The sequence below is a fragment of the Thalassophryne amazonica genome, chromosome 16, assembly GCF_902500255.1.
Source record: "Thalassophryne amazonica chromosome 16, fThaAma1.1, whole genome shotgun sequence".
NCBI lineage: Eukaryota > Metazoa > Chordata > Actinopteri > Batrachoidiformes > Batrachoididae > Thalassophryne > Thalassophryne amazonica.
This window is the reverse complement of record NC_047118.1, coordinates 37,406,101-37,427,957: the sequence shown is the minus strand read 5'-3', so window position 1 is coordinate 37,427,957 and position 21,857 is coordinate 37,406,101. Positions and strand designations below refer to the sequence as shown.

The 21,857-nt window shown below is 40.8% G+C and overlaps 1 protein-coding gene across 7 annotated transcripts in view; it reads right to left on the bottom strand.

Annotated features, from left to right (window-relative positions):
* nfixb (nuclear factor I/Xb) overlaps nucleotides 1-21,857 on the bottom strand; it is a 333,084-nt gene that overhangs the window by 287,293 nt on the left and 23,934 nt on the right. For 2 of the 7 annotated variants that reach the window (XM_034189498.1, XM_034189509.1), the window contains exon 3: nucleotides 4,295-4,330. The exons of 3 other annotated variants lie outside the window; for them this stretch is intronic. In XM_034189498.1, coding sequence (XP_034045389.1) covers nucleotides 4,295-4,330 — 36 coding nt within the window. Of the gene's footprint in view, nucleotides 1-4,294; nucleotides 4,331-7,476; nucleotides 7,652-21,857 lie in introns of those variants that run through there. 2 more of the 7 variants (XM_034189501.1, XM_034189505.1) reach the window with 2 other exon arrangements.

Genomic DNA, 21,857 nt, shown 5'->3' with positions numbered 1-21,857 from the left:
TGCTCATGGGACCTTCAAATCAGCAGAATTGTTTCTGTACCCTTCCCCAGATTGGTGCCTCAAAACAATCCTGTCTATGAGGTGTACAGACAATTCCTTTGACTTCATGCTTGGTTTGTGCTCTAACATACACTGTCAACTGTGGGACCTAATATGTAGACAGGTGTGTGCCTTTCCAAATCGTGTCCAATCAACTGAATTGGTGAACTCCAATTAAGCTGCAGAAACATCTCAAGAATGATCAGTGGAAACAGGATGAATGAATTTCATCCATTTTGGAATATAGCTGTAACATAACAAAATGTGGAAAAAGTGAAGCACTGTGAATATTTTCCGGATGCACCGTATATTAAAGGAAGGCATTAATTACATAAGACTCTCAGTTGCATTCTTAAATGTACATACGTGCACATAATCCAAAAACAACCTGCAAACACAACAAAAAACTCAGAACTCTTTAGTTGTAAAGCTCCTAGATGGAGTTACCTAAATGAAGGTAGTGAGACTTTTCTGGCACCAGTGGAAAAGGTGCTTGTAGTGGGAATAAGTAAATGTTTTTAGACTGAAAACATGAAAATATGAGGCAGAGAATGAGTTAGGCTCCAAGGCGATGAGTGCCTTTAATGGTTGTGGTTTACGCAGCGGATTAGCCTGTAACTGGCACTGAGGTAGTTATGAATAAGTAAAAGGAACACAGTGTTCCAGGCTGCTTCTGGCATTATGACCTGTTTGTGGGCCACAATGGTGAAAAGATCCGATACTGCCTGTACAGCACAAAAACACCAGCGCGGCCAATCGGGGACTCCCATTTCAGCCTGGATCCGTGCTGTTTTTCCCATCTTCCATGCATGCGCATACACCTCAGTTACGAGACAGCACAATAGATCATCCAAAGCTGTCAATCAAATGAGCAGTGACTTCATTCTTTGTCCGGTGTCCAAAACACAGAGTGCTTTACTGGCCGCTCTGCCATTTTTTTACCCCGCAAATATCTGCGCAAGTCTTTGCTTTCTGGCACTGCCGAATGCCTGAGTGTATATATAGACTCAATTAAAGTTGTGCGCCATAAACCAAAACCCGCAGTGATATCATGATTCAATATTTCAGAAATTCAATCATAGAAAAAAAGGAGTAACTTCTTGTAAACTGATGCTGGTGCTTACAAGTGGCTTGTGATGTCTTTGAAACAGAATAAACCTGCAGAAAACAGTGTTTTTTTTTAAGCTAGGTGAGACAGCCACCTGGAAAATGGCATCCAGGTTAATCCATGTGATGCCTGCTCACAGGTGTAATTAACACGAATCGGAACACTAAAGGGATAGGCGCACATACTGTATATTGGGAGGAGTGCATCTTTAATTCTGAAAAATCCAACATTTATGTTTATTCAGACTGCGGCTCCATCAGATTTTAATCCTCTGAACAGCTGTTCCAACTCATTTTCCAGGCCTTGGGAAGAGAGGGAAGGAGAGAGAGAGAGAGAGAGAGAGAGAGAGACAGAGTGCACTAAACGTGGATGCATGGCCACCTCATCACTTATGTGCACATGCAAGGTCAGACCAACGCTTTGAAAATACGTCTCAAAATATAGACGAATATGAATTTAATTACATTTACACATAAAACAAACTATCTCGTGCTGAAAAATTGCTTTGATATTTTCATTCCAAACACCAATGTCTGATAAAAAGTGATAACGGTTGGTGATGGTGTAAGAAAAATATCATATATTCTCTCGGTGCAGCATATGGCCTGATAAATAAAAATGACTGGGAGGACAAAGAAGTTAATCAAGAGTGGTGAGATGGCGACCTCAAAGCAAAGGTGATTTTTAACTTTAATAAAGAAAATACACAATAAAATACCATTTGTCCTGAGCTGTCCCGGAGTCACTTTAAGTGAAAGACATTAAATGTGTGACAATAAAGACTGCCAACACCGAAATAAATACGACCTTGCCACTGAAAAATGGGGCCGAGATTAAAAGTGCAACACAAAGTTGGCTGCAGAGTGCATATGTTATATAAGAAAAAAAGGTGCACAGATTTCAAATAGGGGTCGTACATTTGCATTTTTATCTCAGCAAATTTATCCATTAAAAAGGTAGGATTATACGCATTTTTCAGCAAGCTAATGCAGATCACCAGACATCTTAAAACAGATATTTTTACACCCCTAGTGGTGCACCAATTAACTGAGACGAGAAACTTCATTTTGACGTAAGATTTGACAGTATTAACACAGTGTATTAAGAACCGGATGGAATGATTTTAACGTTATAAATCGTTTGAATTCATCTGGTTTCGCTGCTGCGTCCATGTCTTCAAACTCACGCGAAGGTTGGAAGATTGGTGCAAAACTGTTCGCAGAAATTTTTAACTTTGCGAGATAAAAACAAAATCAACAAGCCCAATAGTGGTAAACGGTATAAGAGATAAATGTACTCGTTAGAAGTTTGCATTCCATTCAGTTTGTTAATGATATCATACGGGTTCAGAACACAAAAGCTATGCTATGCTATCTATGCTATGCTAACATCAACTTGCTTCTTCTACTGGTCTTCCTCTAACGCTGCTCTTCCTGCTCCTGTATTTGATGCTGTTCTCAGTGGTGAACAAAAGGCAAGTAAAGGCAGCACCAATGTGCTGCACCATAGTAGTAAAAACCTGACTACCTCTGTTTAAAAAAAAAAACACAACATGTATTTGTAGGTAACCAATGTCACTTTGGGCTTATTCTAATTTATCACGCAAAACTGTCTACATTCAACAAACAACTGGATTGGATTGCATCATTGCACCGAACTGAATCGGATCGAATTGTTACAAAATCAAAAAGTATGGTACATGAATCTTATCGTAGCCCATTGTATCATTTTAAAAGACAGAGATGCACACCTCTAACAGCCACTGAGTTGGTGCCACATAAAATACACATTTCAGGTCTCTAAGAAATTAGTGTCTGTTTGTTTAAATGCAAAGGAGCTGAGCTGCCGTTTGCTGTTTCTTGTCAAAGGGAGGGGGCTTTTTTGGTGTAACGGAGCACAGAGTGGCACAGTGAGAGTTACTACGTTTACATGCAGCCAATAACACTTTCATAACCCTTTCATAACCGGAACATTAGCAATAACACAGTTGCGCATGGCCATGTAAACACCCACAAAAACCTGAATATGACCCCTGGGTTACTCCTTTCCTAACCCGAATATCAGGTCATATAAACATGCATCGGACTATCCCCATAGAAAGGAACATTATTTTGCGTTCTGCGCATGTCCTATCAACAAGGAATCTTGGTCTTTTGAGTACGGCAACTACTTGTATGCGGCGTGCACAACCCATGAGTCAGGTACTGTTGCTGGGTCAGTACCAGCACCAAAGAACAAAAAAGGCGACTGCTATCGGCTCCGGCCTGTTCATTATCCGTCGTGCTCATGGCTGTGCTACTGTTATTGTTTTGGTCTTTGGATACAGGAAGAAAAAACGGAAATGACGCATATTTGCGTCATTTCCATATTTCGTATTTCCGTATTTCCATATCTCCGTGCGTCTGGACGTTGTCCATGCATCGCTGTTTAGATGGGGATATTCCAAATGATACCAGTGACCATGTATATAGGAGTAACTCTGTCTGCTTAAGCATGTAAACGGGTTATTCCTAATGATTCAGAAACCGGAATATTGACCTTAACCCGAATATTAACGGCATGTAAACATAGTAAGTGTCTCACAGAGCCAGCAGGAGCTCAGATATGTGACGTACGTCACAGAAATCCAAAATATCCTGTTTCAGGCCCAAATTATTGTTAGAGCAGGAGACGTTCCACATACACAGTCACAGAATTGTGGAATTTTATGAAAGTTAAACATCTGTAAAAGTCAATAAGAAGTGATTTTGCACCATATGACCCCTTTAACAAAGTTGGTGTGTTCAAGTAATGAAATATTAGTAACCTATGTGCCCCTATTCCTTCACAACAATCTCATATTTTAAAAAAGGCACAGAGTAAAACAGTGTGTCTGAAAGGAAAACATGTTGGAGATGTAGTCAGTTCAACAGCGTGCTGTCAGACAGAAATCTTCTCTAAATGGCAGCCTAGGACAAAATAATAAAACAATGCAAGATGGTCTGGTGGCGGATGTGCAGCATAAATGGAGATTTTCTTCTCTTCCTGTGCCTCAAGTTCAGTTTGCAGCCACAGCTCAGTGTGAGTGGCTTGCAGGAGTATCACAAAACATTTTGTCAAGATAGAATATAAAACACAAATACCTAATGCTGAATAAACAGGACTTACCACTAAGGCATTGTTTAGAAGGTGAGTAGGGTAATACTTTAGTGTTGAGAGGGTGTTAAGAGGCGAGGAGAGCAGGGGTCAGCGTCCAGGCGGGCAGAGGGGCAGAGGGAAGGAATAAGTTAAAATGTCGCACCAGTGAAAACAGTCTGAGATGACAACATTTACGTGCTGAACACACATTTTCAAAAAGTGATGGCATTTTTTTGATAAACCAAAAAGGTGAAGCGTTTCGAGGTGCCATTCTGGACTAATAAAGACCAGAATAATATGTTGCAATGGATGGACAGTTAGTACAGGAAAAAAAAAATTAAATAAAAGCAACAAAAAGAGACACAAACTGAAATGAGGGGGAAAAAAAACTGAATGCAATAAAAAACTCAAAATGTAATGAATGTGAAGTAGTGGAACTGTTTTTTTTTGTTCCTGACCTCTCGACACGATATATCAGTGCAGTTAATACAGATAATATAATTAAATATGAAAGAGACCTAAATATTAAGATTATTTTAAATCGTGCAGTCAGGATCACCGTGGCAAACTCACTAAAAGTACCACAAAAACACATGCAAGGTCCTCTCAGGGCTCGCTCTGTATTTTGTTTCCACTGTCTGTGCACCGTCTGCCACATCTCTGCACGCTGCATCTATCCAGCAAGGCTTTCATGAAAGTTAATATAACTCATTTGATTGTTTACAATCGTTGCCATATCCAAGCAGGATTTTTTTTAAGTTAGTCAGTTATCAACAACAATTAAATATACAAAGTGTAGCTCTCTTGTTTGCAGATGGAACTGAAAGGGAATGCACTGCAGAGAGGACTGATGGTGCTGTTTGCACGCGGAAGGAATTGTCTCCGCACACACACATGCATGCATACAAGTGTAAAGTAAAAAGCCAGTATGTGGTTCCATCACTTTCTGTGCAGCACGCAACATTACATTCTGTGTGCAATTATTTTGTTGCATTCACATTTCAGTTTACTGGAAAAAGCTCATTTTGTATGTATGCGTGTATCAGCTGCAGATAACAACATAATATTTCCCCAAATGTTTGCTTTTTTATCTTTTTTAAATAAGTTTGCACAACCAAGCTTATGCACAATCACATAATCTAAAAGTGCAGCATTAGCGCCATAAACACAATTTTCTTTACCGCTCCGTTTCACTCTCTCTCAGTCTAAACACGTTAAATAGCCTATAACAGATTCTTCCATAAAATAAAAAATTTAGGATGCTATAAAACCTCTTTTGCTTTTAGCGTCAATGAGGGGGCGACACTGTGATCCTGCTGATGTTCTTAAATTTAAACCAGACAGGGCTGTGCCCGCATGAGAGCAGCTGAGGATGTTCTCAAACTCTGGTAGCAGTCGACACAAGAGGGGAAGAAAACTCTTTTAATGCAACCACTGTAAAAGTCAGGAATTAATTACACATCAAACAGGCCCTGGCAGTCCGCTGTCAGATGAAACCAATGAGGGATAAACAAGTCTGCTTTGTATGACTTACAACAGCTGCATCATGGGTAGGTATTTGCCACTGGTTGGCTTAAATTATATGGAAAGAAAACAATCTCAAAATGTACAGCTCTAAAAACACACCATATATATATATATATATATATATATATATATATATATATATATATATATATATATATAAAGGTATAGATTACGAGCATGTAAATAATGAGTTTATATAATATTCTTCTCCCTTTTTTGTTTTGTTATGTGCAGTGAAGGTTATATATATGCAGCAGTTTTAGATGCATAATCAAAGACAAGCATAGTGCAAGCAACTGTTCTAAATCTGTGGTATTTTGCATTCTGAAATATAAGATATGAAAATAACCATAGTGCCATAAAAGCTGCATGTGTCATCATGCCGAATTATGTACTTTTAAAAAGTTCTGCATGGAGCATTATATATATTTTTTTCCACTGGTCAAACACTCTTCCATCTGCAAGTTGCATTTCCATTACACATGTGGAAAAATAAAAATAATTTAAAAAAATCTGCGTGTAAACATTTAATGAGCGATAATAAATAAACTTCTGCAGGAGTTTATTTTTATTTTTAATGTACGATGAATGTTTGAGTAAAACAGTAGTTTTAAGGACTAAAAAGTGGATAAAAGGTAATCCAGGTTGGGGAAAATTCTGAATAATCAGTTCACTCAATTCCGTGCAATTGTGAGTTTAAGTCAACATCACGTGCAAAATCAACACTCTGCATTAAAATGTCATTTCACCATCACACTAAAAACACACACACGCACGAGTTTTCAGAGTATCCCTTAAAATAACAATTAAACAGAATATTTAAATATGGTGCCGTCCTAAATGTGTGGTCACTGACACGACAGCAAGACATTTTATGTTAAATAATATTTCAAAATCCTAAAGCTGTTTAAAATTATTAAATGTTTTAAATCTTTTTTTTTTTTTTTTACTTAATGCGCCTGAGTAGACGCGGGGCGCACGTTACGCACATTACGCACACACTGTGCGCAAGGGTTTGTTAAAAAATAAGACAAAAACTGCTGAAAGATTATGAGAAATATATGGACTATAATCCCCAGCGGCCTCGCTCTGGGGCTTTAATTTTAATAATGAAGTTCTAAAGACTTAAAGTGCGCAGTGGAGAAGCAGCAGTCTGTGCGTGAGGAGGTTCAGGATGCCCGCATTCTTCCTCACACTTTAAGGCACGCACACACCAACTCCAAACGGCTCCGACGCGCCCTAAAGGAGGTGCGCACTGCTCCTCCCGCACCTCCTCTCAGCGGCCAAACCCCAGCGAGCCTCGACCTGGAAAAATCCATCTTAGCCCACAAACATCAAACTCCACATTTGTCTGTACCCGCAAAAAAAAACCAAAAAAAAAAAACTCCACTTTCTCCTCCTCCCGCGGCTCCCCTCCTTCTTCTTCCTTTTTTTTTTAAATATGAAATACATTTCGGCAAAGAAGCGCCATTTTCTCTCCAAAAGCATGTGCGATGGAAAAGGCACAAGCAAAGTTGCAAATGCGCGCAGCGGACGCGCCGAGCTGAAGTTACGAAGCCGGTTCGGACGAACTGAAACACTTTTCTGCTACAAATACACCACTGGGGGAGGGAGAAAATGACACACAGAGGCAGCGCAGTGGGGGGATAAAAGAAGACAAAAAGAAAGAAGACAAGGCGGTTTACCTGAGTGAGGCAGTACGGGGAGTACATGGTTATTTTTAGACAGAATTGCAGAGCTTATTTAAGTTGGATGGAAGCTCGGTACGGTGCTGCATTGCAAATCGCTCGCCGTCCCGTTTCTCTCACTCCATGCTGCAGCTTACAGTAACCCCGCCTAGAAAGTGAAAGCTTGCACAAACTTTCAGGGGAAAAAAGTTTCTCTCCCTCCCCTCTGCCGAGCAGGACTTGTGTCGCTCTCCGTCTCCTCGACAGTCTCGCGTAAAAAAAAAAAATCTCAGAAGATTCACCAACGTGATGTTACAGTAAGACAACTTTGACATTTGGTTTGGCATCAGAGCCGCCGTGCGCAGTGATACGCGCGCGTGCTACATCTTTTGGTGTGCAACTTAATATCTACAAAATATATAAGAAAAAAAAATGAATTATGCCGATCGAGATCGCATTCAAACACGTTTTGCTCTTGATGCATGTTCTGATTTCACGTCAATGCATCATTTTTACGTGTGTGTGCGTGCGTGTATGTGTGTGTGCGCGCGCGTGTGTTGCGGTAGAAAATAGTGCAACGTGCACACGAATTTATAAGAATAGAATTTTTTTTTATTGTGCGCACCAAAGGTGCAAAGTCTATAAATACTGTTCATTAGAAAAATTTGATACAATGTGCATATGTTTCAGCAGCTATAGCGCCTACAGGATGTGAAAGTGGTAGTCTGGGGGCCACACGAGGCCCAGAAGCCAATAGTTTAGAGCCTAAAAGTGTGTGTTGCGCAACGTAATAGAGTCTGTATGCAAAATAATTCAGAAATTGAGCAGATTTTCACCAAATCAGAATATTCCTTGGCTGAGTGCATCCAGATGATTACATTTTGGAGCAGATCAGTCAAAGGTCAAGGTCAAGTTCTGCAATAAATAAATAAATATGTATATCTATATTATAATAGCCGAGTGGCCTATGTGTGTGTGTATGTGGGCGTGTGCATGGCTTCGATCACAGAGAAACTGGGGAGAGCTGACATTTGCCATTTGGTATACTTATATATTTTGGGTCAAGGATGAACTCTGCCAAAACAGAAAGTTAATAGTACTATTATTTTTGGAGAAATTAGCTATATTAGTTAACAACAGTGAACAATGGACATTGTGTTGCAATGCACCGTGGGAGTTCAGGGTTTTAAATACTATTGTGGTTCATGTTAGTTTAACAGTGTTGTTACTGTTATTGATTTATTGTGTTTTTGTACTTCAATTGGTTTAGTCAGTTTAGCTAAGTGTCATGTTGCCGTTACCATGAATGAAAAGTGTAGTGCTTTTGAAGTCTTCTGCCACTGTCTCTGCTTGTGGGTGTGTAAAAATAAAAACACCTGCTTACAGCAGAATGCAGAAAAGACAACAAGCGTTGTGTGCGTGCATGTGTGCGTTCATGCGTGCAAGTGTGCGTGTGTCTAACTTCGATCACGGACAAACTGGGGGTAGCTGACATTTGCTGTTTGGTATGGTTATGTATTTTGGGTCACGGATGAACTCCACCAAAACAGAAAGTTGATAGGACTAATACTTTTGGAGAAACTTCTGATATTAGGTAACAGCACTGAACACTGTGATAAATACATTTTGGACTGACACGTCATTCCAGCAGGGGGCGGTAATTCACCTACATAGTCAGAAAAAAAAATTGTCTGGATGTCTCCCAAAGCAGTAGCGTAGAGAGACAATGTGAAGTCTGCATCAATCAGTAAATCATTCATATTCAAATAGTATTATAATATCACAAATATGTGATGAAACAATGTCCTAATTGTCTGAAACGTTCCAGGATTTCTCCACAACCAGTTCCACAAGAGAGGTGATACAAAACATCATCTAATCATTTATCATTAAACTACTCACTGATATCAGAAAAATATTTATTTGTGCATTTTTTATTATCTGTGTGCAGAGAGGGTATGCATTGCCCTGATGCTTTTTGTGGCAGTTGTGTGTTCTGTACACTGCATGGTGAATGGCAAATGGAATGCATTTCCATGGACTGCTTTTCCATCTGCATCAGACACTCAGAACACTTTACTATAATGCCTCACATTCACCCCAGTGTCAGTGTGCTGCCATACAAGGCACTCACTACACACCGGGAGCAACTCGAGGATTAAGGACCTTGCCCAAGGGCCCTTAGTGATTTTGCGGTCAGGCTGGGATTTGAACCAAGGATCCTCTGTTCTCAAGTTGAACGCGTAACCACTAGACCATCACCTCTCCACATGGGTCCACGCAGATTGTTACCACGCCAGGACTGTAGGTGACACTGTACATTATTCCTGTTTTGTTATCATTGCAACATTGCAAGCTAGTATTGCTAATAACATTAGCTTGGTTACATTAAGTGCACTTATTTTAGACTGCAAACTGTTTTTATTGCAAAGTGAGAAGATGAATTTGTACGTTGTATTTTTTTTCATGTGAATTTTGACAGAAAATTAATCTGTTCTTGCACAGTTCTAGGAATTCCAACACTAATGTCATTAGCATTAGCTTCTCCTTCATTATGAGCACGACAGGTGGTCAAAAGAAGACAAGGAGGATGAGTGGGTGTGAATTATTTCCAGGATCTCCATGAAAAAATTTCTAGTTTGTGACAGTTTCAGAGCAGGTTTGTTAGAAAAACAAAAATGGTGAGTCACTTTTTTTCACGACTGGCGCATGAATTGAAAAATGTTCTGGAGTTGCTTCTTCTTCTTCTTCAGTGTTTGAACAAATTTCAGAACTGCCTCGCTCTACACCGCCACCTAATGTTATGAGCAGGCTTGCTAAAGAACAGATAAATTACCAACTCAGTCAGCCTCAATGATGCTCAAACTGTGTCACAGAACCAGTTAAATCTACGTCACTGCTACAAAAACCAGCATTTAGCTCACAGCAACAAAACTTGGCGCATCACCTTGAGTGCTGCTTTCCGCTTGTCACTCTGGGTTTGTTGAACAAGATCACTGTAACAGATTGAGAACCCACATCTGGGCAAACATCATTTAAATAAACTAAATCAAAAGTTTCACTCCTCCCCGTTTATCCTGTAGCACATAGGGTCAATCTGCAATCCCACAAGTCAATACAAACACGTCCGATAGAAATGACAGCACACACAATCATTTTTCTTCTAGACATGAACTCAGAAAAACTGAAATGTAATGATAATTGAAAAGTTGCTCTCTCACTGTAATCAATTTAGTATTCTAATCCAATTACATTTGTTCTGCAAATCTGGTTGGTTAATCATGTGAGATTTCAGACCATAAAATACCGCGTTGACGGTGGCAAAATATTCTACCGTTTCACATTTCATGTATTACTCCGTGCCCTGACCACGTTGCTACACAGATGTCAATAATGGTGCTGTCAGCTGAGAGCAAGAGAAACTAGTGCAGCAATGACAATGGCAAAATGGGTGACTTTAATCTATCATAAGAAAGTATTGATGTGGATTCTGATAAAGAATTACTCAGTTTCACAGAATTTCCAGTTTGGCATGAAGACGCTGTTGTTAGGGTAAGCTTTGATGAGATGACCACACCCTTTGACAATGATTCGGAAAGTGGCCAGGTGGAGTGGCATCGCATCCAGGTTGAATCACTTACAGAAAAATGAACCGTGCAAATGATAGAATTGGATTGGAATGGGAATAATCCCCTTGTGTCTGACGATTTGCAGACATTAATGCTGGATTACGGTCGCAAATATCCATTTTCTCCCCCAGTCGCTCAGTATAGACGGGTGGCCAGCTCTAGGAAGAGCCCTGGTGGATCTGAACGTCTTCCATTTATGGATGATGGAGTCCACTGTGGTCATGGGGACCTTCAAAGCAGAAGAAATATTCTCTATCCTTCCCCAGATTTGTGCCTCCAGACAATCCTGTCTTGGAGATCTACAGACAATTCATTTGACTTCATGTTTGGTTTGTGCTCTGACATGCACTGTCAACTGTGGGATCTTATATGCAGACTGGTGTGTGCCTTTCCAAATTATGTCCAGTCAACTGAATTTAGCCAGGGGGACTCCAATTAAGCTGTAGAAACATCTCAAGGATGATCAGTGGAAACAGGATACACGTGAGCTCAAATCTGAGCATCATGGCAAAGGCTGTGAATACTTATGTACATGTGATTTCTTTATTTTATTTTATTTTTAATAAACTTGCAAAAACCTACAAAAAACTATTTTTACATTGTCATTATGGGGTATTATGTGTAGAATTTTGAGGAAAAAATATAATGCTGTACCATTAAAAAAAATGTGGGAAAAGTGAAGTGCTGTGAATACTTTCCAGATGCACTGTATATTCATGTGTGCATGCATGTGATCCTGATCCAAGTCATTTCCAGGGCTGTGAAAACTCCGCGGATCCACGGGATTCCGCGAATTTCATCATGGGGAGAGGGGGTGGGGTGTTAGTGATGTACTCTTTAATCGTGAACATCACTGAGTTTTTAAAATGCTTATCCGCAAAGTGTTCTCTTTTTTACGACATCATGCAAGTTTTATAAGACCGCGGACACTGATCTGTGTGTTACAGATACAAATCAGTTTCCTTGGATCCGCGGAGTTTCGCGGAGGAAAAATGCCACTCAAAGCATAGCTGTTATGACAGTTGTCGTAAAGCAGGACCGGTTGGTTACTGTGGCGACGCTGTGTGGCTCCTGTGCGATGCTTTATGCTAAACTTAGCATGTGGACATCCCAAACTTTTAGAGCTTTCAAGTTTTTAAAAGAAGATTTGTGCAGCATGTCTGTGTCACGGAACGACGTCGCACAGAGAGAAGATGGCGAGAAAGGCTGTTTGAAAAAGTCTTATAACGACAAGAGTACGTGGAATCGTCGCTGGCTTCATCAACACACCTGAAAGATAAACGGGAAAAGTGAAGTGTGCCCTCTCAGGAAAACACGGTAAGAATTTCCCTGGAAAATAAACATTCTGCTGTTCAAACAGGATTTTAGAAAAGATTATGTGACCTTTTTTTTTTTTTTACTAATCTAGACTTTCATTGTAAAAAAGACATTGTGGCTTTGAATGGATTTAGGCTGCATGAATTTACACAAGAATATAAGTGACTTTTTACTATAAGGTATGTTATTGATATTTTACCATGATTTTCCAAATATTCTACAAGCTTTAGCTGTGGTTTTTGAAATACTTTAACAGTCTTTTCAGTCTTCATAAATTTCATGTAGTTTAATTGTTCTGAGTTAATGCATAATTTGGTTTACAATTAAAAGGAAAATCATTCCAGGTCCAACTTCCATGTCATATTCTGTTATTTCAACATCATCGACGGTCAAATAAAAGGTTGAATATAGGATCATTTAAATATCCACTAATTTTGAGATTTATTCTTCCAGGAGATGCTGAAAAAGTATCATTAGATAAAAAATTTAATTCTGGGGCCCCACAGGGCCCTAGACCCCGGCTCCTGGGGAGCTCTACCCCCCATAGACCCCCTGCAAATTTTTCAAGGATTTCACAATTTTCATTTCACAGTCCTGCATTTCATACCAAGTGTCTACAGATACAGAGTCCCAAATATTATACTTGTAGTTTCCAAGATATTATACTTGCACAGAGCACACTGCAAACACATTAAAGTCAACTCAAAGCAGGGTGCGATTGACAATCCAACAGCCCTGCATTGCATTAAGAAAAAAACTACCTTCAATGAAAGCTGCTCATTAAAGTTGTACGGCCTTTGGTTTTTTGTTTTTAAAGAGTCATACGTCATAAAAATTTTCATTGACACCCCTGTAATTTTAGCTATTAGCCTTTAAATAGGGGATTCATAATATGACATTGTCTATATGATCAAAATTTGACTCGTCTGGAAAAAATTAATACATTTTTCCCTGAAAGGGAAACATTACAGATGGCCATGAACCGTGTTCAGCAGTGACCCACACACTCTACAATAGTGACCATAGCAATGCCATAGATCACATGGGGCTTCCCCCGACTTGTGCAAGGGATGCTGGGAAGCACACTGTGACAGCCAATCAGAGTAGAGAGTCGCAGTGATGCCAGCTGGATGCTCACTTGAACAAAATAATCCAAATGCTCCATAACAGCTAATTTCTGTATAAATCTATTTCTCATATATTTTGTAAACGTTAGCGAATAATAAACACTTTGAAATCTAAAAATGCTGTTTTTGAAACCAGATAACACCTCTATAGTGATTTACACTGCCCAGTCTCATGCTTTTATATTTTGTAATACCATTATGAAATGTGTCACATTTTTGTGACATGGTCAAGTTTAGTTCACTATTTTTAAACCTAACCCTAACAATAACTCTAACCATAATGCCCACACCCCCTCGTATCACCCCAAATTTCATGGTGTTGTCACAAAATAATTTCATGATACCATCATGAAAATGTGTTACATTTTCATGATACCATCATGAAAATGTAACACATTTTGCGACGGTATCACGAACTAATAGATTAAATCACTTTTTGTTATGTCATCACGGACTGCCATTAGACAGAGTTGGAGTCACAAGACATCTTATGAATGTTAGTGTGCATGCCCCATGCATGTGCATCACACATAGTCAAAAACTCCTGTAGACGGCGTTTAAAGGGAAATAAAATATTAATTATTGTTCATTATGGAATTCCCCCAAGGTAAATATGTTCTCTTCATTCAAATGAGCTGTAATTTTGCAAAACGGGATTACAATGCTTGGATTTCAGTTTTGTGAAATCTGAAAGGCTGTACAGCTTTAATGTTTATTCTTTATTCATTTGTTTTATTTATTTAGGTATTTTTTACAATATAACAAAGTAAACAAACAGATTTGTTTACATGACTCTTATCAATTCCAGCTTGTCCAGCATTGTAGTAGTAAAACTACAACACTCTTAAGTAATGTGTAGTTTTACTTGTTAAAAATACATTTTATTATTTAATATTACATAAGATATCACATGTGCCATTCTTCAGAAACATACAGTGCATATTTGAAGTGAACCAGAGCTTAAATATGCTAAGGCAGGCTTGGTAGCCAAGTGGTTAGTGAGCTTGATTTCAGTGCCGAAGGTTCCCAGTTCAAACCCCACCCCTGCCACATTTCTCAGTGTAATGTGCAGTTGCATCTGGTGTAAAATTTGTGCCAATTCAACATGCAAAATCTGCTTTGGAAAACACTCAAAGTAGTGGTTCCAGTTCTGTCTACACTGTGCTTATGAAGGGGAGCCGATGGAACGTAGACTCATCTAAGATTCATGTTTAATGAATCTGATGATGTTCAATCAAAAAAATGTCTTGATTGGCCCCAGTACTGATTGCTGCAATTAAAAAAGGTTCATACTCCAGCTGCAGCTTCATGAAACTGGCATAATGCATCATGAAATCGCCATGTCAACCTTAATGCTGACACTTTGTAGCAATTGCCATCTTTGTACACTGCATGTCCAGTAATTAGGCTTTGTTTACATTCAAGCAAATTTATGGCTTTTCCTCACACACAGGCATTTGAATCAATGTAACATTTCATCAGGGGGTGTAAGATCCTACCGAACCATATCTGACCCAGCCTGCAACCCACAAGCGTAGTTTAAAACCAGTGAGATGAGTCCAAACCAAACTGTTACCAAAACAGACTGCAGCATTCATTATGAAAACTACCAAACACAAAGACAGGCACGATCACAGCCTCTGAACGGCTTCAAAATCCTCAGTTTGGATGTGCGAGGTGGAAAGAACTGCGTTTCTTACACAAACAGTAGTGTAGTGAGTGATATTCATTTCACATAAAAGTCATAAAGTTTCTTGGAAGGGAGCCACCGTATAAGGTACAGTGTGAATCTGGGCGGGAGTGAAGTCACTGTAAAGAAGTAAAGCTGAGATTTTGGGCCTGACATTGGAAACCCACAGATTTACGAGGCCTACTGCTTGTGCATTTATACCACAAGAGTCTCCAGGCGAAACAAAGAGATCTGGGCTTTGTGTGGCCAATTACTGCACACGGCCAGATATGCGAGCCAGAGACACGCAGGGAGGGAAAGTGTGCAGTGAGGAGTACACCACAAAACTGTAACCTCCTGTCCTCGCCGCCACACAAGGCAGCATTCCTCTGCGAATATGATACACGATGCACACGCAGACAGACACACCCGAAATGCAACGCGCCGTGCACCTCTTGGTTCCAGGTGACTTCATGCAACTTTTGCGGTACTTTAAGTCTTCGCCTGGAGCCGTTTCAAGCGCCACAAAAGAGTGCAAAAGGTTACACCGAGTCGTTTACCGGGGATCAACTCTCCCTCCCTTTACAGAGCCAACTTGCATGCAACACACGCAAACACTCCTCGGCCATGGCTCCTTAAATGAGCCACACATTTAGTGGTCTGTGTGAGTAAATCTCTCATTAAGTCACATATGGTAGAGCCATATGCTATGGTTGGTGGGTCTGCTGCGGCTCTGCTTTTTCACACGCTCGGGTGTACATATTTACCGCCGTGCCGCAGTGGTCAGCGCTGTAATGATACGCTTCACTCTAATTCACCCATCAGTTTGGTGACGGCACACAACTGCAAATTAGGCTTTCTTGCTACAGTGACTTATCAGAAAAAGCAGCGATCTGTGTTGTATGTCGGCGCGCTAACAAAGGATGTGTTGAGTTTTGGAGCCAGCGAGATTACTTCAGCAAAGCTTCGGGCCATAGATCTGGAAAACAGGTTGTTCGAGGATGAAAGAAGCTGCATATTTCCCCTGAAACGTCAACGCAGTACATTGACACAGCAGCCAGCGATGACACCACACCTGGCTGCGTCTCTATAGAAGGGGCACGAGATTAAAAAACAACAACAAAAAAAAAACAAATAAAAAAACAGGGTGGTTTTGCTGTTTGGTATAGCAGAAGTCAGTTAAAGGAGACATATTGAGCAAAAATTTTATATATATATATATATATATATATATATATATATATAGTTATTTGCGTTTAAATAAGACCCAGTCTTAATTTCCTCAGTCTAAATATCCCCAACTTCTCACACTTATATGTCTGTGTGTGAAAACTTTGCTGCTACAAGCTAAATTTAGTCTTAAAATAGTTTGTTTTACATATGCAACCTGGTCTCACGGCAAGTTGTGATTCAGCACTCGAAATATACATTAATCTATTGGTTTGTGATATTGTGACGAAAAGCGCCTCATTTTTGTCACGGCAGGACAAATTCATTCTAATTCATTCCGTGATGGCTGCACGAAATTAAAAGTGAAGTGGGGGGAGTGGTAATGGTTAGGGTGGGGGTAAGGAGTAAGATTAGGTTATGGTTAAGGTTAGGGTTGGGGACAGGAGTAGGGTTAGTAATAGTGAGTTTAAAAAAAAAGCCAGTCATGAAAATTTGACTCGTTTCGTCACAGGAGCACGAAAAAAAATTGTGAGACTAGGCTGGACATATGTCATGAAAGTATATGTCCAGGCTTCAGCCAGCTCACTGGACCTGTTTAGGCCCTCTGAGGCACCCATACATGGTGTGATGGACAGACTCGCTTTTTCCATGAAGAAATAAGGTGTTGCGAGCACCAGCTCATTTTCTTTTAAAGCAACAGGCACAGAAAAAAAATAAAACTTGGACTAACAGAAACAAAAAACAAACAAATTCTGTAATTTCTTAAAGCTACATTTATTGCACTCAACAAAAATATAAAAGCAACACTTTTGGTTTTGCTCCCATTTTGTATGAGATGAACTCAAAGATCTAAAACTTTTTCCACATACACAATATCACCATTTCCCTTAAATATTGTTCACAAACCAGTCTAAATCTGTGATAGTGAGCACTTCTCCTTTGCTGAGATAATCCATCCCACCTCACAGGTGTGCCATACCAAGATGCTGATTAGACACCATGATTAGTGCACAGGTGTGCCTTAGACTGCCCACAATAAAAGGCAACTCTGAAAGGTGCAGTTTTATCACACAGCACAATGCCACAGACGTCGCAAGATTTGAGGGAGCGTGCAATTGGCATGCTGACAGCAGGAATGTCAACCAGAGCTGTTGCTCGTGTATTGAATGTTCATTTCTCTACCATAAGCTGTCTCCAAAGGCGTTTCAAAGAATTTGGCAGTACATCCAACCAGCCTCACAACCGCAGACCACGTGTAACCACACCAGCCCAGGACCTCCACATCCAGCATGTTCACCTCCAAGATCGTCTGAGACCAGCCACTCGGACAGCTACTGAAACAATCGGTTTGCATAACCAAAGAATTCCTGCACAAACTGTCAGAAACCGTCTCAGGGAAGCTCATCTGCATGCTCGTCGTCCTCATCGGGGTCTCGACCTGACTCCAGTTCGTCGTAACCGACTTGAGTGGGCAAATGCTCACGTTCACTGGCGTTTGGCACATTGGAGAGGTGTTCTCTTCACGGATGAATCCCGGTTCACACTGTTCAGGGCAGATGGCAGACAGCGTGTGTGGCGTCGTGTGGGTGAGCGGTTTTCTGATGTCAGTGTTGTGGATCGAGTGGCCCATGGTGGCGGTGGGGTTATGGTATGGGCAGGCGTCTGTTATGGACGAAGAACACAGGTGCATTTTATTGATGGCATTTTGAATGCACAGAGATACCGTGACGAGATCCTGAGGCCCATTGTTGTGCCATACATCCAAGAACATCACCTCATGTTGCAGCAGGATAATGCACGGCCCCATGTTGCAAGGATCTGTACACAATTCTTGGAAGCTGAAAATGTCCCAGTTCTTGCATGGTCGGCATACTCACCGGACATGTCACCCATTGAGCATGTTTGGGATGCTCTGGACCGGCGTATACGACAGCGTGTACCAGTTCCTGCCAATATCCAGCAACTTCGCACAGCCATTGAAGAGGAGTGGACCAACATTCCACAGGCCACAATTGACAACCTGATCAACTCTATGCAAGGAGATGTGTTGCACTGCATGAGGCAAATGGTGGTCACACCAGATACTGACTGGTATCCCCCCCCAATAAAACAAAACTGCACCTTTCAGAGTGGCCTTTTATTGTGGACAGTCAAGGAGAAGTGCTCACTATCACAGATTTAGACTGGTTTGTGAACAATATTTGAGGGAAATGGTGATATTGTGTATGTGGAAAAAGTTTTAGATCTTTGAGTTCATCTCATACAAAATGGGAGCAAAACCAAAAGTGTTGCGTTTATATTTTTGTTGAGTGTAGTTTCCCTCAAAGTATACTGATGGATAATTTAAGGTTTCAACCACAGTACACACACACACTGTGAGAACAAGTAATTGTGACTGACTGATGATGAAGTCACAAAGCAGGGGTCACCAACCCCGTTCCTGGAGAGCCCCTACCCAGTATGTTATCCATGTGAACCTATTCAAGTCACACTTTTTTTTTTTAAGTGGTGTCTTCCAGCTGTGGATTGGCTGAGCACACATGATAGAGTTAATTGCATGGGAGTGGAACAGAGAGAGTTAGAAAACATGCAGGGCAGGTGCCCTCCAGGAGCAAGTTTGGCGACCCTTGTCCTAAAATGACTGTGCACCGATGCTTCCCATCCAACCTGTTGGAACTAGAGAGGTGTTGTAAAGAGGAATGAGCAAAACTGTGCCAAGATAGGTGTGCTAAGTTTGTGGCATCATATTCAAGAAGACCTGAGGTTGTTTGTAATTGCTCTCAAAGGTACATCAGCAAAGTACTGAGCAAAGACTGTGGATACTTATGTACATGTGATTTCTTATTTGTATATTTTAAATAATAAATTAGCAAAATTAAAAAAAAACTTTTTTTAATGTCCTTATGTGGTGCTGTGAGTAAATTTTGAGGGAAAATGAATTTACTCCATTTTGGAATAAGGCTATAACATAACAAAATGTGGAAAAAATGAACTGCTGTGAATACTTTCCGGATGCACTGTACACACCTATCAAGTTCTTTCTGAAAGTATGTTGCTAACTGCAAGGTCCTAGTGGCTGCTGGAGGTCACCTTGCTTGTATTTACTTTTTACACAGAAACATGACAGATGTTGGGTGTCAAACATCCTGAAATTACCACAGTTCTACGTCTGCGCATGCAAAAATGTCACTGCAACAAGCAAATTTTTGGACTAAAGCAGTTCATATTAAATGTGGGTAATTTTTCACTGCATCAGCAAGTCCTGCATCTCTATGAAAACAGCTCAATTATGGCTAGAAGTAGATTAATCTGGAAAATATCTTTTGTTACAGTTACAATGTCATCAACCATAAAAGACCAAATAATGTAAATTGAATTTCTTTGATTATTGATTTTGCAAAAAATTTTAAAAAGGCAGAACATTTTCCAAGTGAACTAAAGGTTACCAGTATTTAGAAAAAAACTGACACTCCACGTGGTATACATGGACTACAAGCACATTTCTGTTTCCGTCCTTTGATCTCTTGACTATTCTTTGTAGGCTCTTTTCTCTCCTCTGGTCAACACTTCATTCGAAGATTTGCTGGATTTTTGTGACATGACTATTACACTGAGGCCAGATGCCCCTCCCCCTCCCCGTTGCATGCGTTCCCACCCTCTCCTGCGCCCTCTCTCTCTCTTACTCAACAGGAATCAACTGTATAGTGGACAGGGGATGGTCCACTGTTCAGACGGCTCATGCACGCGCAGCAGGGCAATCAGTTCATATGAGCTTGCACACAAGCAGCAAAGTGATCAGATGATGAGCTCATGCACGTGCAGCTGGGCAATCACTTGATATGAGCTTGTTCACGCGCAGTGGATGATCAGTTGATATGAGCTCACACATGAGCTGCATAGCGATCACATGATATGAGCTCACGTGCAATGGGGCAATCGGCTGATATGAGCTCACGTGTGCACTGCAGGGCATCCTGCTGTCTGGCTGGGTGGCGTGCATTGCACCACTGGATGGCACGTGATATGGGATATATATTGTGTGGTGGAGGAGGCATGTGCCGTCAGCACTTGGTTGATGTAATCATCTCATGGCACTCCCAGGATGACAGGGAATTTATCACAGGCTGCTGCCTGGCTGCTGTTCGCCCTGCACTGTGAGACACATCTGGAGCTGTTCCAAAGGTGGTTTTCTGTTTTATTTATATTATAATGGCTTGGCAATACAGTTGGAACATCATTACTTCGAAAGGGTTCAATGGTGCCCATGTCATAATATGTGCATTAGAGAAATACATTGACTCACTATGGGGCAGCAGCGCGGCACATCTGCTCGTGGTGTTACAGCTATGATGATCGTAATATTTCACATACATTATCTGACCCATGGGAGGGAATGACAATGTATCCATAATATAAGGTTTATTATGGATATGACACCACATTCAGATGTGCACACTGCTCCACGGCTCTGAGATGCATTGACTCGCAGTGACACACAGTGCTTTTGGTTTGATTGCGCAATGTTTACGTCTAGTTCACAAGCTGAACGTGTGCCACAGACATTGCACATAACAACATTTCCTTTGCGCACCCCAAACGGGATCCAGTGGAGGTGCACGTAAGGCTCATCTGTGGCACAATCCTACACATGCTGGCAGGATTTTAAGTGCCTGACCATGGCAAATGTGTCTCGAGCACGATCAGACTTCTCCGAATGCTGTTTTGACGCCATGAGAATATTTAGAACGCAGTCAGCCTGCGTTCAGACCGCACTTTGACCGCTGATCGAGCTTTTTCCACCTCGACTGCAATTCGAATGTTTTGAACGTGCTCAACATTCAGGCCGGCCATAGGAATTTGCCTGACTGTTTGGAGTGCATGCTGTCGGAAGTTTACAATTGCACCTCAACTTTGCCCGAATGGAGGTCGAATTTTCATTTGGACACCATTCAGCCTCTACTGTGATGTGGGTTTAAGCTAAATGGAGTTGCCAAGAATTATTTCCATGCAGCGTTTGCAGACGATTGTAACTTCCGACAGTGATAGTGATTTAAAGATTCTAAACTACAAGATAAAGAACTTAAAGCCTGAATGTTTGTATTTTCTCCTGCACGTTCAATAAAAAATGCAGGAGGAAATGAGTGAGTGCTTGAGACCTGCCCACCACCTTTGTGTTTGGGTAGTTTAAATTTGGGCTGAGCAGTGATTGGTCTGTGTGCAAACTGAGCCAAATGGCCAACTGCAGCTGAGCTGACTGTCTAAAAAGTACTATAGCAACAAAATGTGGATGAAAACAAAACATCACTGGACATGCAACATTTGGAAAGGTTTGGAAATGTCTTCTAAGGATGTGGATCTCTGAAGTCGGTGTAAACATGCTGCCGTGGATTCACTTGAACCCGCTGCCCCTGGAATCCAATACATCCATGCCAACGCTCCTCCCCTCTACAAAACTGTCCCGGAGCAGCCACGCTACTCAATTACAAC